This window comes from Cibotium barometz, chromosome 50, assembly GCF_041138505.1.
Source record: "Cibotium barometz isolate CiBa-2024 chromosome 50, ASM4113850v1, whole genome shotgun sequence".
NCBI classification, from domain to species: Eukaryota; Viridiplantae; Streptophyta; class Polypodiopsida; order Cyatheales; family Cibotiaceae; genus Cibotium; species Cibotium barometz.
Genome location: NC_141095.1, coordinates 1,945,265 through 1,961,727, shown reverse-complemented (window position 1 = coordinate 1,961,727; position 16,463 = coordinate 1,945,265). Strand labels below are relative to the sequence as shown.

Genomic DNA, 16,463 nt, shown 5'->3' with positions numbered 1-16,463 from the left:
TATTAATAGCTAATTAGCTGTTCAAACAAGAAATTCGAACTCTAAACTTTGTAATCGGGATGTGTCTTGCATTTTATCATTCACATTGCATTAACCTTGAAATTTGAGTCTATTTGCCAAAATGTAAGAGCAGTAGACACTACCCATTGATACTAAAAAAGAGATCAATAGGTACGACCTTTCTTAAATGGCAAACACAAACATGGCATTAAGCATTAGGAAGTTCATTGGGGAAGGGTCACATATCCTCGGGTAAATCAAGCATAACACAAAGCAAAGCATGAATGCACAAAGCACAATCCTAGGCATGTCTAAAGCACAAGTGCATGAGATGACCATAGCACACAGCATGTCATCCACACTAAAAGATTTAAAGGAAGCATCAAGTGGCAATAAGAAGAACAACGTCCACACCAAAGGAGCTGTCAAAGAGCCAAGAGTAAAGCCAAAGAGCAAAGACCAAGAGCCAAGAAGCAGCCAACAAAGTGAAGAAGGTAACGTCATCGATAAGAAGAATAAAAAGTGGAGTCAAAGTCATAGAAACAAAGAAGCTACCACCACTATCATAGCCATTTGTTGTAAAAGAGGGGTCACCATATGAGTAGACATCCATCTTATCATTTCATCTACCTCACCACCTGAGAGTAACCAGTTGATTGTTGTAACGACCACCTTGAGTAGCCCAAAGATTTGGCACCAAGGGGGGGTGTTGAGAAATGTGGTGATGAGACGAAGAGCATAAGGAAGAGGTAGGGAGTGTTTTGAGTAAGCCAAGGAAGTGCAAAGCATAGCATGAAGCCACATGAGCAAAGGGATTTATCTCACATTGATATACAAGCCCAAGGGTGTACCTCCTCATGTAAAAGGGAGCCATTTCAAGCAATGAAATCATATCACTTGCACACATCTCAAGCCTCTTTATGAGTTCAAGTCTCAATCTTGTAACCTAATTGTGCTTGAGTCTATTGATTACACATACTCATCATCATGAGTAAGCTTAGATTACATCCACCTTAGATTAATTTACTCTAATCATATTAAATTAGTATAGGATTAGTACTAAGATGGATCTTTATCAAACTATCTTTGTACTATTGTTCAAGAGCGTCTTCAATGTTCATCTATTATTCAAGATTGTATTCATTTTATTGTAATTCCGTTTTTTCTATGTTGTAAGTGATGATCCCAAGTCTAGAAGGTCATTTTCTTGTAAAATCCTTCTAACTAATAATAGGTGCCCTCAGGCCACTTACTTTTGGGTAGCTTATTGAGAAGAGGACAAAGTATAAAAGCCAATTTCTCATGTGTTTGTAACATATAATTTTCCATTCATGTAATTAAGCTAGTGTTTTTCTCTACTCTTGCATCCTCATATGTCATAGAGAGTATAATGCAAAATGTATACGTGCAGAGAATGTATGATGAAAAATGCCTTATACTATTTACTATCACATTGGTTTATCTCCAACTAAAGGTAAGGTATCTTAGCAAGTTGATGAGGAAATTCTTAAAAAAGAAGAGCCCTTGAGAAAGTGGAAATCTAACAAGGAAGTTGACACATTGCTTAGTGCTTGGATTTGGGATAATAAATTGATCAATGATAACTACTACATCAATAGAATGGAGCTAATAACCAAAGCACCTGAATTCAGAACCACTCATGAACCCACATCATGGTCAATCCCCCAAATGTTGGCAAAGGAGTCATGGTTCTTTAAAGTCAGCAGCAATGTAAGTGGTGGACTTAGTGGTAATTCAAATCTTGAGCGCTGACGTAATGCCAAAGGGCACCATCTCAGCATGTGTAAATTTAGCTATTAGAGCTATCTGGTGTAGTGCAAGCACATTATTGATAACCTTATGTTTTTGTTTAGATAATGAGGCTCTATACCATCATGCTTTTATATTTTTAGTCATCTTCAAAGTTGAATGATAAGGTTGTTACTGTACACAAATTCATAAGGTCATTACAGTCATGTTTTTATATTTTTTAGGATCTTCAAAGTTAAATGATAAGGTTGTTATTGTACCAAAATTTATAAGGTCGTTACTATAGTGCAAGAACATTACTCATAACCTTATGTTTTGGTTTAGATGATGAGGCTATATACGCTCACGCTTGTGAATAAGGTTGTTACTGTACCAAAATTTATCTATCATTTCATTTTTACTTTCTTTAGTACAAGTTCCAAGTGTTTTTGCTTCATCTCTATACGTTCTATTCTATAATTGTTCACCTTTTCCTAACTTTCAATTGATTGAAGCAAATGAGAGAGTGAGTTTGCATTATCAAATGAGTACACATCTCAATTTGCTAAGGCCCCTATTAACATTCACTGCATCTCTTCCTTCTTTAAGCAACTTGGTGATCCTTCCATGAATTGATGCTTCCATTACGCCTTTATATATGGCCAAGGAAGATGAATGCACAAACAACAAACCAAAGTGAAGGCTAGTGGGTTGGTCACTCTTTCCCCCTAGCCCTCCAAAAAGAAAGTTGTACGTCCTAAAATCATGCCAATTCTAGCTTTATCATGTGATGTGGTCCACTCATAACACTTGGCTATAAATTTGTCATGCCAAGAGATGTTTCTACAATAATAATTTCAAAAGTAGGAATTTTTTCTTACAAAACAAATTGTCTACAAGAGTTTTCATGGTGATTAAATACCTAAAATAGAAAGCAAGTGTGCACTTACATCCAACAAATTACCTTCTATTAAAGTTTCTTTATACAGTATACATACTTTTTGAGTTTGAGGTTAATATCTATATGACATAAAGCATACTAAAATTAATGTATCCTTGCATGTATAACTCTCACACTTGCACTAAAAAATACATAAAATTAAAAACTTCAAGAAGTACAACCGAAGTTTGCTTAGAAATAACTTTAGGAGAAGAAAAATTATATCGAATGGGCTTGGCACATATCTTGTACGTAATCATTTCATCTACCAAAGGGCCACTCTTGTAATTTTCATGTGCACGTGTGTGCACTTACTAGCTTAATAAAGCATATATCATATATATTAGTGCTTATTATAATGTGTAATGCATTTGGTGCCTTTTTTCTTTATTCTTTGATGGCCTCGTAAACCGAAAGTTAAATGCTTTTGCCATTACCCTCAAAAGGAAAGTTTTAAGAAGGAGAATTGTTCACTAAAAGGCAAATTGATTTGAAGTGCCGAATAAGAAATAACATCCACATAGAGCGGGATGTAACTTGAAATGCAAATAAGCTACTTTTACTTTTACAAATATGGTAAAAGCTTTAGACTTATTATAAAGTAAAAAGTTGAAAACAATGTGTATAGAAAATGGGGAGGATCACGTGGACATTTCTCAAGTTCTCCAATTTTATGCATATGTGCATGAGGGGTTGTTATCTTGTATGACCATTCTTCAAGGGAAAATGTAGTATGTAGAGGAAGTGGGCCTTTGAGGACTATGACAACAAGGCCATCGCCTTTTGCTTAAACCCTAAAAGCATCATCGTCCACTTCTTTTTGCTCATCCATCTTTCACCACCCTCAGTCCTCCAACCATCTCCCCTTACTTCTATGTATATACCCACCATCACAACCTAGCCACCCGTTTGGCTTTTTTTACCATCCTAGTAGAGAGACATGAAAAGAACAATATACATCAATGGATAATTAAAATATGTAACACTCAATTTATGCAAAGAAAAGGACTTACACTTTAAAGCACACATTAGCTATTCATGTGTGGTTAGAGGCAGTGGTGATTTGCTCTCACATTTCTGGCCACTATAGTAAGTAGTTGAGGGTTTGGGTGTGCCACAATGGTCACCATGATGCCACCTTGCTCAAATGTTGGATATGAAGCAAGGACAATAACAAATTTCATTGCTAGAAGCCAAAAAAATGAGTGTCATTGTGGCAATAATTATGGTAAATTAAATGCCATTTCTACTAGCCTTTGCAAGTTTTTGTAGGTTCATTGCACCCAAAGGCTAGAAGATTTTGGCCATGCATGATCAGGTGACACATAGAGAGAGACACATGCAACCACACGTGCAAACCGCTCGGACACAAAGAAGGAGACCCATCCAACACTGACATGCAATACGTGCGTTAAACGTTTTCTAGGGACTCTACCGAGTCTCAGTCAATGGGACTCTCGAAATTCGGTAAAGGCATGTCCGAAGACCGTTCAACATCGGACCGTGCACAGTGGAGGATCTGGACCGTTGCCTTTGATAAAAATTAGGGCTTGAAGGGGGGAGCACTATAAAACCCCATTTCACACTACCTCCTCATCACGCAGCAATCGTCACTCCCAATCTCTCTCCGGCTACCGTATCCGTCGTCCAGGTACGTCCGCTTTCCGCTTCCCTCTGTCTGTTCTCTTACGTCCGTCTGCTACGTCGATTCAAATGCTGCTGTTGCTATCGCCTCCGTCCGTTGCTCTGGTCTGCTGTGTCCGTCTCCTGTTATCGTCCGTCCATTCCTATAATTGTCTGCTGTGTCCGTCTCTTGTTGTCGTCCGTCGATTCGAATGCTCCCATCCGTACGTCCATCTGTGGTGTGCTGTGCCCGTCTCTTGCTGTCGTCCGTCCGTCCCTCTAATCTGCTGTTCCTGTCTATTGCTGCCGTCATTCCGTCTCGCTTGTCTGCTTCCGTCTGTTGACGTCGTCCGTACTTGTATGCTGTCGATTGTCTGTCCGTTTGTTTTACGGCGTCTCCATTTGTCTCTCTAGGCTTTTGTGATTTTTGGTGATACTGCGCCTTGATAGTCTCTGTAGGGCTTTTGTTGATTTATGCTGATCCGCTCTTGAAGCTATGATGATCCGGATCTTTACATACCACAGATCTGATCCGGCTGGTCTTTGGCATGTTATGGATCTGCGCACGACCTGATGTACATACCATTATTGATTGCGTCTTGCTGTTGTTCTTTTCCGTTGCCTGCCCGCCTTTCTTTTTGCCGCTGCCGGATGCTGCCATTTTGTGATTTAAACCGTATACGTCTTTGCATCTGCTAATATCGCCCTGTCCGCTTTGTATAAGCCTCCAGCGTCTGATTTCTAATTTGCAGTGTTGCTCTTCAGCTTACATTGATTTTGAGCAGTAATTGTGCATGTGTTTTGCTGAAGTTGGCAATGAATTTACACGTTGTAAACGTCTTCATTTCCGGTGACATTCTAATTTATCTGTACACTTCAGGCATGGGGAAGGAGAAGACTCATATAAACATTGTTGTCATCGGCCATGTTGACTCTGGAAAGTCCACCACCACTGGTCACCTCATCTACAAGCTGGGTGGTATTGACAAGCGTGTGATTGAGCGGTTTGAGAAAGAAGCTGCTGAGATGAACAAGCGGTCTTTCAAGTATGCCTGGGTCTTAGATAAGCTCAAGGCTGAGCGAGAGCGGGGTATCACCATTGATATTGCACTCTGGAAATTCGAGACCACCAAGTATTATTGTACTGTCATTGATGCTCCTGGTCACCGTGACTTCATCAAAAACATGATCACTGGAACGTCACAGGTGTGTTGATTGATTCTCTTTCTGGTTACTCTAGTTAGCTCTGTCCATTTGGTTAGATTGTCACTGATTTCACTCCTATTGTCCTTGTTGCAGGCTGACTGTGCTGTGCTCATTATTGATTCAACGACTGGTGGTTTTGAAGCTGGAATTTCTAAGGATGGGCAGACTAGAGAGCATGCTCTTCTTGCATTCACTCTTGGAGTAAAGCAAATGATTTGCTGCTGCAACAAGGTATGTTTTTTGTTTGTGGGTATTCCGACAGTATGTGTCACCCTGATACCTTGCTAATCTTGCTCATGTCAAGCTTTTTATCTCTGTTGATTGTTTCTCATTAGTTAGCCAGCACAGTATTGTGAATTCGAAGTCTATTGCTACTGATTACATCGGTAATGTTATTCAGATGGATGCCACTACCCCTAAGTATTCAAAGGCCCGTTATGATGAAATCACTAAGGAAGTGTCTGCCTATCTAAAGAAAGTTGGCTACAATCCTGACAAAATCCCCTTTGTTCCAATCTCTGGTTTTGAGGGTGATAACATGATTGAGCGATCCAGCAATCTGGATTGGTACAAAGGTCCCACCCTTTTGGATGCTCTTGACATGATTCAGGAACCAAAGAGGCCGTCTGACAAACCTCTCCGACTTCCACTTCAGGATGTTTACAAGATTGGTGGCATTGGAACTGTCCCTGTCGGCAGAGTGGAGACTGGTGTGATTAAGCCTGGAATGGTTGTGACTTTCGCTCCTACAGGTTTGATGACTGAGGTGAAGTCTGTAGAAATGCACCATGAAGCACTGGTGGAAGCCGTGCCTGGTGACAATGTTGGATTCAATGTCAAGAATGTTGCCGTGAAGGATTTGAAGCGTGGCTATGTCGCCTCCGATTCTAAGAACGACCCAGCTAAGGAGGCAGCCAACTTCACTTCTCAGGTTATCATTATGAATCACCCTGGTCAGATTGGAAATGGTTATGCCCCTGTACTGGACTGCCACACTTCCCACATTGCTGTCAAGTTTGCTGAGATTCTTACCAAGATTGATAGGCGATCTGGGAAAGAGTTAGAGAAGGAGCCCAAGTTCTTGAAGAATGGTGATGCCGGATTTGTGAAGATGATCCCCACTAAACCTATGACTGTGGAGACCTTTGCTGAGTATCCTCCGCTTGGCCGCTTTGCTGTTCGTGACATGCGCCAGACTGTTGCTGTTGGTGTTATCAAGGCTGTGGAGAAGAAAGATCCCTCAGGAGCCAAGGTGACAAAGTCTGCAGCCAAGAAGAAATGAATGGTGCAGGCCCTTGGGACCTTAGTATGTAGTAGCATAATACTGTGGTCTGTTGTCTGTGTGTGGGTGATAAGAATGATGTTGTCCAGGGTCATGCAGACTTGGGTGTTGGACAGGCGGTGGCAAGACTTGGGTGTTGGACAGGCGGTGGCAAGGCCACATGATGCTCTTTCCTCTACTTCACAAGTTTTGCGGTACTATGCCGATGCCTGTTTTTTTGTTCTGTTTCTGGGAAGGTTTTTCCAGAGTCTATCTGGAAGCTTTGTATGAGAGTTATTTTTCTTTGTGATGAGACTTAGTTTGCCTTTAGTTTGTGGTCACTGCGTGGCATAGGTGTGTGCTTGTTTCTAATGGCAATTGGTGACCCTCTTGAGTGCCCTCCGTTTTATCAACTCTCAGTGGTTGCATTCATCCCATATCAGTGGTTGAGTTGATTCCACATGATGAAACATACCATCCAGTAACTCATGTTGAAGCATAACAGTTTCCCTAACAAAAGAGCAACAAATGAAAAGCAAGACTCATCATCATCAAAAGTTTAGCTGCTGCTCACAAGCCTCCCATAAACAGAAATAACCAACAGACTTTCCATATGTTACAGACATAGCTACCAACACATTCACCTTGCGAAGATAGACAGGACCCAACGTTGACAGCAACACCTATAGCATAGGAATTTGCAAAAGATTACGAGTGACCTGTAAGTTGAAACTTGAGGTCCAGTCCATTTTACTGTGAACTGTGAAGTTGAAACTTGAGGTCTAATCCATATACATGCTATTTGATAGCTCTATTTGTCCACTTTATCTTTTACACCTACCTGTTAGACTTGCTAGCGAGCAGACTCTAGTAACGAGGCTTACATTTGTTGAAAGACTTGTGCTGTACAAAAGCCTGGGCAGCGGAAACAAGTTTTGGCTTTGCCCAGACCAACAAGCCATGCTTTTATCTATTATCAACAAGCTAGTGAAAGAAGGCATGGTGTATACTATCAACAATCTAGCACTGATGGAAAGATTGACTTGATGCATTGCTTCAAAAATTTGATTAAAAATCTACATACGAACTTAGTTTTTAATTAAAAACGCCAAACACCATGGATATGGAGTGGCATGATAAGTACTTATTTTTTTAATCTACAACAAACTTTTTAAGCAAGTTGTACAAAGGATGAGAGGAGAAGCTTGTCCGATAAGGGTGGTTGTTGAACAAGTGCCAACATTGGAGGCATAAATTAAAGCAAATAGGCAATAATGCCTTTGCAACTATTTACACGTCTTACCAAAAATAAGTACATACAAGTGGCCACAATTCATGCAACCAACCAACCAACCAAATGGTTCCAAGTTCAATCGTAAAATTCCCATGTTAGCTAGGTAGGTTTGGATGCCCAATTGAACTAGTAAATAACCAAGGCATTGTGAGAAATTACAGGTTTTTTTTTTGGGTGCAAACACAAAATCCAAGGTCTGTCACACCACAAAACTTAGCACAATTACAAATGAAAGAGATGGAGAATAAAACTTTATCGTTGTTGTAAAAAACACGATTACAACATATGGCTTCTGCTTGTGTGCTTCGATTGATGGGAGCTTTGATTGCATGTTCACAAAATATAGAGATAGAGATTGAGTGGCGGTTGTAGCACGTCAGACCTCAGGTAGTCGACCACCTTTAATTAAGTGATACACAAAGACAAAAGGTCTTAGTGTAGCTTTCAAGCCGACCCAGCGCTTGTTTGGGCTTCCCAAAAAGAAGAAAAAGTGTCCTAAGAAGACCTCCTTTTGAACCGTCAATGCATTTCACCGCGTATGGCACATTCTCCCTTTTCCCTTACACATGCAGCGAAGGCCTCCCTCTTACACATGCTATGACTGCATTCCAAACAGGGGATTAAGACCAACTAATCCCACTTTAATTAACTCTAATGACTCATGAAAAATTGTGCTTAAGAATTATTTTCTTTACTAATTTTTTCCTGTTTTGGCTAATCCTTGGATTCAAATTAATCTTTAATTATGAATTGATTAACACAACCAAGCACATCATCATACTACTTACGTGATTATTAAACCATGTGCATGGTTTAAGGTGTAATCAAGTTACTAATCTAAGATTAATATGGTTTAATTTATTGCTCTTTCCTCTTGTATGCACTGAAGAAAAGAGCGCAAGAATCTCCAAATTGATGGAGTAATTGGCATATGTGGATGTTTTGATGCATTCAAACACACTCAAAAACATCAATTAGACTACCTATATGATCAATTTAGACATGAAAAACCCATTTTTTTGCTTCTTGAAAATCATTAATCATCCCCTTTATAAAAAAACTAGTTCTCTAAGAAAACTTAGTTAAAATCAAGAGTCTTTTTGGGTTTTTTTGAAAATATTAGTGTGGATTAAGCTACCTTAGATCTATGTGAACACTATAAATCACAACAAGCCAAAATTAAGTAAAATAGCTCTATGTTAAACTTTCAAAGAGAGAAAAAAATCAATTAATATACATTCTAATGCATATTTTGATGCAAATGATTCAAATAAACCTAACATATGCTATGTACAAGCTATTTGAACATTACAAACTACTCTACAAGCAATCAAAACAACAAATCAAACAAAAAATTAAGTTACCAAGCATTCTTTTATGCACCAAAAGAGAGCAAAAAATCACAAAAACTCACACGAGTCTCCATGTAAACCACTTCTTTTTTGTGGAAATCCACTACTTAAGAGAATGGGCAATGGGTTATGCGTAGATTTGGAGAACAAATAAGGAAAAAAACCAGAGAATTGCTCCCTCGACAGTGGTGCCGAAAATGTTATTGCCACTTTGGTCTCTCCTAGAAACACATTCACAAGAGATTACGTTAGCAAGCCATAACTGTTGTGGGGAGCTTTCGAATGGCCGAGCTTGAGCACATTGCTTCAGAAGCTCCACATCTTCTTGGATAGTAGTTTCTGTCTCACTGTCTCCTCCCACGAGCATTGTGACACCATCGTGTTGTTGGACTACAAGTTCTCGTCCTTCCTCTCACCCCAAACTTATACACACTCATTAGCATGCATTAGAGAAGATAATTATCAAGAGAATTACCAAGAGCAAGACTCTATTACACAATGGGAGAGTATGTTGCATTGTGAGAGAAAATGACTTATATACAAGGCCACAATACATGTATGAAGTATATTCACAAGGAATCCATTCTAGTTCACCACGTTCTTGGAGCGGAAGAGTCGCAATAAATATTTCATCAGACCATTTTCGAGCGCCCGTCGATTTGGACACTATTGTGCTTCATATATTGATCATATATACTTTTGGTATCTTCATCTTTACTATTTGATACAATATAATTATAGTGGCAACTCCTATTAACCTTAAAGTGGATTAGTAGTGATAAAGTGATATTTATAGTACCCTATCAAACAAAATGGGTTAATAGTGATAAAGTGATATTTATAGTGCCCTATCAACTAACTAGCTCAATTCTCTATTCTCTAACAAAAGTGATATTTATAGTACCCTTAACAATGATAAAGTGATATTTATAGTACTCTAACAATGATATAGTACCCTAACAGTGATAAAGTGATATTTATAGTACCCTATCAACCAACTAGCTCAATTCTCTATTCTCACACTAGTCCATATAAATTAGCTAGCTTGTCTAGTTCCTAACCACGTTACTATTACAAATGAACTAATATGCACCTAAAAACCAACCAACATGCTAGAACAATGAGCTCTCTCTTCCATAAATTCCATCCTTGAGTGTTTTCCCATTTTACCACATCAAGAGATGGTGTAAACTTTGATTTATCAAGCTCTTCTATTAAGTTTCTCTTACCAAATCCATCACATTAAAATCAAACATGTACAATGGATATTTCCTTTACTCCTTAAGGGGGAGCTCTTGCATGCCAAAATGAGCTTGATATGCTCACATAACATCACCTCTCCACGATGAACTTTCTCTCTGCTTTTTTTTTTTGGGCTTATTGCTATAAATTTAGTTGTCTATTGTATAAGTAGCTTGGATTTATCATACCACCTAAAACCTTTTTAACTAAATTGTTAAAAAGCTAAGATTATGAAAGATTTATGCTCAACATTAGTTAAAGACCCCTTCTCCCAAAAAGAAAATATATTGTTGAAATGAACTTGCAATCACATAAACTTAAAGTATAATTTGGTTATGAAAAACTATGCAAATTGAAATAATTACTAGCATGATGAAGACCCTTATATCTTGTACTATTTGAATTCTATTTGAGACATTTTGGGAGACTACATGAATTGGACTAAAGTGTTTATTGCGTACCATATATTTGACATTTTGGGACATTTTGGGAGACATGAATTGGACTAAATTCTTTATTTTATACCATACATTTTGGCAAACTACATGAATTAGATTAAAGAGTTTATTTTATACCATATATTTGGCCTTGTTATAGTGAGATAAATTAGTATACCAATCGTGTTTCTATATTTAGAAGCATCAAATCCCCATTCATCCTTAGAAATCTTGAAATTAATCTCATTAGGTGTGTTAACATGTTTGCAATCAGACATGTTAAATGTTATCAAAATTTCAACAAGGCATTTTGTTAAGAAATGAAATGTTTTTTTAAACTATAGTCTTAGAAAATGCATTACAATGGACTAAAAAATGTTGAAGTTTTTGTTTTTCTAAACTATAGTCTTTAGTATGTATTGAAATGGAATCAAATCCTTTATTTCAAATTCCAGTTAAGTCTATGTTACTTCATCAATTATGAATTCATTAATGCTAATCAAAGATAAAATTGTTTATATATGACAACACTAAAATTGTGTCATTCTTATAGACCTTGTAGTGGACTACAGTCTTGCATACCACCATGATCTATGAGCTTGCTTCATACTATGTAAACTCCTCTCTAACCTTTAAACCAAATCACTGTAGGTTAGCCTTGGATGTGTGTCTTCCTTTAAACCAAATCTCTCTAGGCTAGCCTTAGATGTGTGTCTTCCTTTAAACCAAATCTCTCTAGGCTAGCCTTAGATGTGTGTCTTCCTCTACCATTCTACATATCCAAAACTTAAGCTGTAATTCCTTCTACCTTGAGAGAATTAAAGGCAAATGTAGCTATTCTTCTCACTCCATTAATCCTACCTCTTTCTTTTTTTTAAAAAGTTTGGTCATCTTTTCTCAATCTGATGGCTTCTCTTCTTTTATCCTCATCAATGAAAATTTGGTGCAATTCATCAAGAGAGGCTTTAACTCTCTATGCTGGGCCTTTTTTAATATCACTGTGCATAAGGAGAACTTGAATCGAGGATATGCGCTATTTTGAAGGAAATAAATGTATGAATTAAAAGAGATTATTTTCCTTTTTCATCCAATGATGAAAGATGTATCATTGTGGATGATTTAGAAAATAAAATCAAATACCTATTGATTGCAAATATAAACATAATAGGATATTTGTAATAAATGAGGGAATCTAGGCTTATTAATTTTCACTACAAGGATATGTGCTATTTTGAAAGAAATAAATGTATGCATTAAAAGAGATTGTTTCCCTTTTTCATCCAATAGCTAGATTTAAAATATGTCATTGTGAATGATTTAGCAAATAAAATTAAATATCTTAATGAAAAATGCACCTAAATGAGCTTAACTCCATACCCTGCACTCCAAGTAAGCTCGTGAACCTATGGAGCTTCTCTATACCCAATGCCTTTGTAAAAATGTCAGCTGCTTGATCCTCTGTGTGCTGACATACATTAAATCTACATCACTTGCTAGAACCTTCTCCCTCATCACAAAGTGATAATGCACCTTAATGTGCTTCATCCTAGCATGATACAATGGGTTACTTGCCAATCGTATGTTGCTGCTCTCATGTTGCCATAATAAATGACAATATCCCTATCTATGGGAGGTTCTCCCATATCTATAAGTAGCTTATGTAACCAAGCTACCTCACATGATGGTGCCATAACAAAGCCCCTATACTTAGCCTCTATACTTGACAACGCAACCGTTGGTGGCTTCTTGGTTGCTTGAGCTAACAATAATACTCCCAAAATAAAATATAAAGCCACTAGTAGATTTCGTGTTTGAGATAGCCTAGTCTACATTTGTATATCCATGTACTTGTACTTGTAATCCACCCTCATAGGAAAGTCCATAGTGTGCTTTGGACTTTATATACGTGAATATCATTCTAATTGCATCCAAGTGTGGCTTCCTTGGGGCTTGCATAAACTGACTCACCAACCCAACATAATAGCTCAAATCTAGCTTAGTGATAGTCATATAAATCAATCTCTCTATAATGCACTTGTACATTGTAGGGTCCTCCAAAAGATCACTTGTATCTGCAGCCATATTATGTTATGCTCCAATGGTAATGTGTCATTCCATGCTTGGACAGTGTGTCCAAAGCATACTACCTATGTAATTTAAGAATGTTATGCTCCAATGGTAATGTGTCATTCCATGCTTGGACAGTGTGTCCAAAGCATACTACCTTTGTAATTTAAGACAAATCTCATCATGTGATCTAATAACCTCTATACCCACAAAATATTGTGCCCCACCCAAATCCTTCATTTAAAACTTTCTTTTAAGGAGCATCTTCACCTCATGAATGTCAAGAGATGACTACTAGAACAATACCCATGTCAGTCTTTTTCATATAAAGTGAAAAATATGCTATAGATATATAATATTTAATTGTGATAAGATACTCTCCTATCTTGTTTGATCATGCTCTAGGTGCCTCTTTCAAGCCATACAAGGCTTTATGCAACCTCTTTCATATCCTGGTGGCTACACCATGTATACCTTGTCATGTAAATAACCATGTAGAAATGCATTATTTACATCCATTTGATATAAAGACCACCTTTTAGCTGCAACCATGCAATGACTACTCTCACAGTTGCCATCCTAGGAACTGGAAGGAGGAGGGGACCGAAAGTCTCCTCTCATAGTCAATCCCAGAGGTCTGTGCATATCCCTTAGCTACCAATCTTTCGTTGTACCAGCTTATATTTTACTTTATAGACCCACTTGCATCATCTCCTTAAGCAAAGACACTAACTCCCATGTCTCATTTGCATCCAATGTAACCATCTCTTCATCCATGGCATCTCCTCAATGTTTGTCTAAGTGCCTTGTCAAAACATGTGGGCTTCTATATCTTGTATTGCTTTGACCATATAAGCATAATAATGGGATGCAATCCACCATATCTCAATATATCCATTAGATATTTGACCCTCATAGACGCATACTTTTGGATCACTGCTAGGTGGTGTTCTCAACACTTCTTTAGCTCTTTGTACACCTAGTGTAACAATAGTCGGGATCCAAAACTCCTCAGCAAGGCTTTGTTCTAAGCCACTATCCCCATACTTTTGGATCACTGCTAGGTGGTGTTCTCAACACTTCTTTGGCTCTTTGTACACCTAGTGTAACAATAGTCGGGATCCAAAACTCCTCAACAAGGCTTTGTTCTAAGCCACTATCCCCATCAATAAAATGAATAACTTGCTGAAACACTAGGCATTATAAAAGGCTGATCCACCTTCTCTTTTCCCTTACGTGAAACATGTGATCTGCAGGTGAGATTATTCTTGATCATTCTCTTGTGTAGACTGTTCTTGATGCTTTACCTGAGTCGTATCAGACTTTTGCTTTCACGTGGAGACTTATTACTGAGGATAGACCTGATGTTGTCAAGTATGATAATTTAGTCAACAAGCTCTTGCAAGCAAGAAGCGCAGTCCAGGCAAAACAGGGCTAGGCAGCGTGTAGTTAATCAGGCATTTGTTGCTGCCCAGCAGAGAAGAAGTGGTAAGACAGCCCCTTCCACTGTTTCTTCTCCTATTAATAGGTCTGCAACTTCTTCTCCTTCCACAGGTAGCAACAATAGGTCTGAGAAAGGTCTTGATAAAGGCAAGAAAAAGATCAGGTGTTCAACTATTGTAAAGCAACTGATCATGTCATTAAGAATTGCCCTAAGCTAAAGGCTAAAGAGGTAAAGAAGAAAGAGTCAAATGCAGCCACAATAGCGGATGCTTCTACAAATGCAGATTCTGCAAATGTTGTGCAGGAGGATACAGAATGGTTTAGCGTGTATTGCTAGTATGATCCATCTGTACATGATGCATATTTGGCAGTTTCTGTTGACTCTGATATATGGTATTTTGACAGTGGTGCTACAAAGCACATTACCTCGTATCGTGATATGTTCACTTGTCTTGAGGCTGTCCCTAATGGGAATATTGTCACATGTGCCATTAATGCTTCTTACCCAGTGAAGGGCATTGGTAAAATTATGCTTATTGTTGCAAATGGCAGCGCTTTCACACTTTCAGATGCTTTGTATGTGCCAGGGATAAAGAAGAATCTATTGTCTGTCTCTGCACTCGCTAGACTGACTTGTAGTCAAATTTGTGGATGACAGATGTACTGTTCATGATTTGACTTTTGGTGATATGATAATTGTATCTGGCACCTTGTTTCGTGGGCGCTATATAGGCTCAATTCTTATGACAAGTGTGTGGAAGATTCAACAAATGCAATTTCTAATGGAAAGGCAGTTTCAGATGCAAAACTATGGCATGCTCGTTTTGGTCATCTGAACTTTGCTAGTTTGCTGCGTTTGCAGAAATTTGATGAAAAGGCAGTTTCAGATGCAAAACTATGGCATGCTCGTTTTGGTCATCTGAACTTTGCTAGTTCGTTGCGTTTGCAAAAATTTGATATGGTTGCTTGATTGCCTCCTCTTGAGGCACCATTGAAACATGTTTGTGAAGGCTGTATTTTGGGCAAAATGCAGTGTTCTGCGTTTCCAAAGGATGGTTCTATGCGGGCCACTCGCAAATTGCAACTTGTACATAGTGATGTATATGGGCCTATGCAAACTCCGTCATTTGGTAAACACTTGTACTTCATGACTTTCATTGATGATTACTCAAGGCATGCATGGGTATATCCACTAAAGGCAAAGTCCGAAGTGTTTTTGTGCTTCAAACAGTTTTTACTTATGGTTGAAAATGTATCCAATTGTACTGTGGGCACCCTCCGTTCTGATCGAGGGGGGGGAGTATGTCTAAAGAGTTTGATGCATTTCTAGCTAGTCGTGGGATAAAACACCAATGTACAGTGCCGTATATACCCCTCAGCAAAATGGTGTTGCTGAGAGGAAAAACGGGTCACTTATGGAGATGGCATGATGTATGGTCAAGAGCCAAGCTTTGCCACATGCGTTTTGGCTTGAGGCTGTCATGTGTGCTGCATATGTACTCAACAAGTGTCCCACTAAGGCCTTGCAGTCTGTTACTCCATACGAAGCTTGGCATGGCAGGAAGCCTTCTATTGGTCACTTGCATGTCTTTGGTTGCTTGGCCTATGCTTTAGTGCCTGTGCAACAACGTAGAAAATCGGATGATAAGGCTGTCAAATACATTTTTGTTGGTTATAGTGCTGAGAGCAAGGGTTACAAATTGTATCATCCGCTCAGTCAAAGCGTATCTTGATTAGTCGAGATGTTGTTTTTGTGGAAGATGTGGTGCAGCCTTTGTTATCATGTACCAAAGAGACAAGTGTAAGCTCACAGGATATATTTGATACGTTGTTGCCTCTGTTTACAGGT

General features: G+C 38.5%; 1 protein-coding gene across 1 annotated transcript; it reads left to right on the top strand.

Annotated features, from left to right (window-relative positions):
* The first annotated feature begins 4,273 nt into the window (after positions 1-4,273).
* LOC147609713 (elongation factor 1-alpha) lies at positions 4,274-6,916 on the top strand. Its single transcript, XM_086787118.1, has 4 exons — positions 4,274-4,340; positions 5,193-5,518; positions 5,612-5,749; positions 5,919-6,916. The coding sequence occupies exons 2-4, from the start codon at positions 5,195-5,197 to the stop codon at positions 6,798-6,800; spliced, it is 1,344 nt and encodes a 447-aa protein (XP_086643244.1). The 5' UTR covers positions 4,274-4,340; positions 5,193-5,194; the 3' UTR covers positions 6,801-6,916.
* Positions 6,917-16,463: the final 9,547 nt, after the last annotated feature.

Bases quoted from the DNA above. Each gene is read 5' to 3' on its own strand.
- LOC147609713 (XM_086787118.1), top strand. From the start codon at position 5,195: ATGGGGAAGGAGAAGACTCATATAAACATTGTTGTCATCGGCCATGTT. The intron at 5,519-5,611 runs GTGTGTTGATTG...TCCTTGTTGCAG, and splicing joins TGATCACTGGAACGTCACAG to GCTGACTGTGCTGTGCTCAT. The intron at 5,750-5,918 runs GTATGTTTTTTG...AATGTTATTCAG, and splicing joins TGATTTGCTGCTGCAACAAG to ATGGATGCCACTACCCCTAA.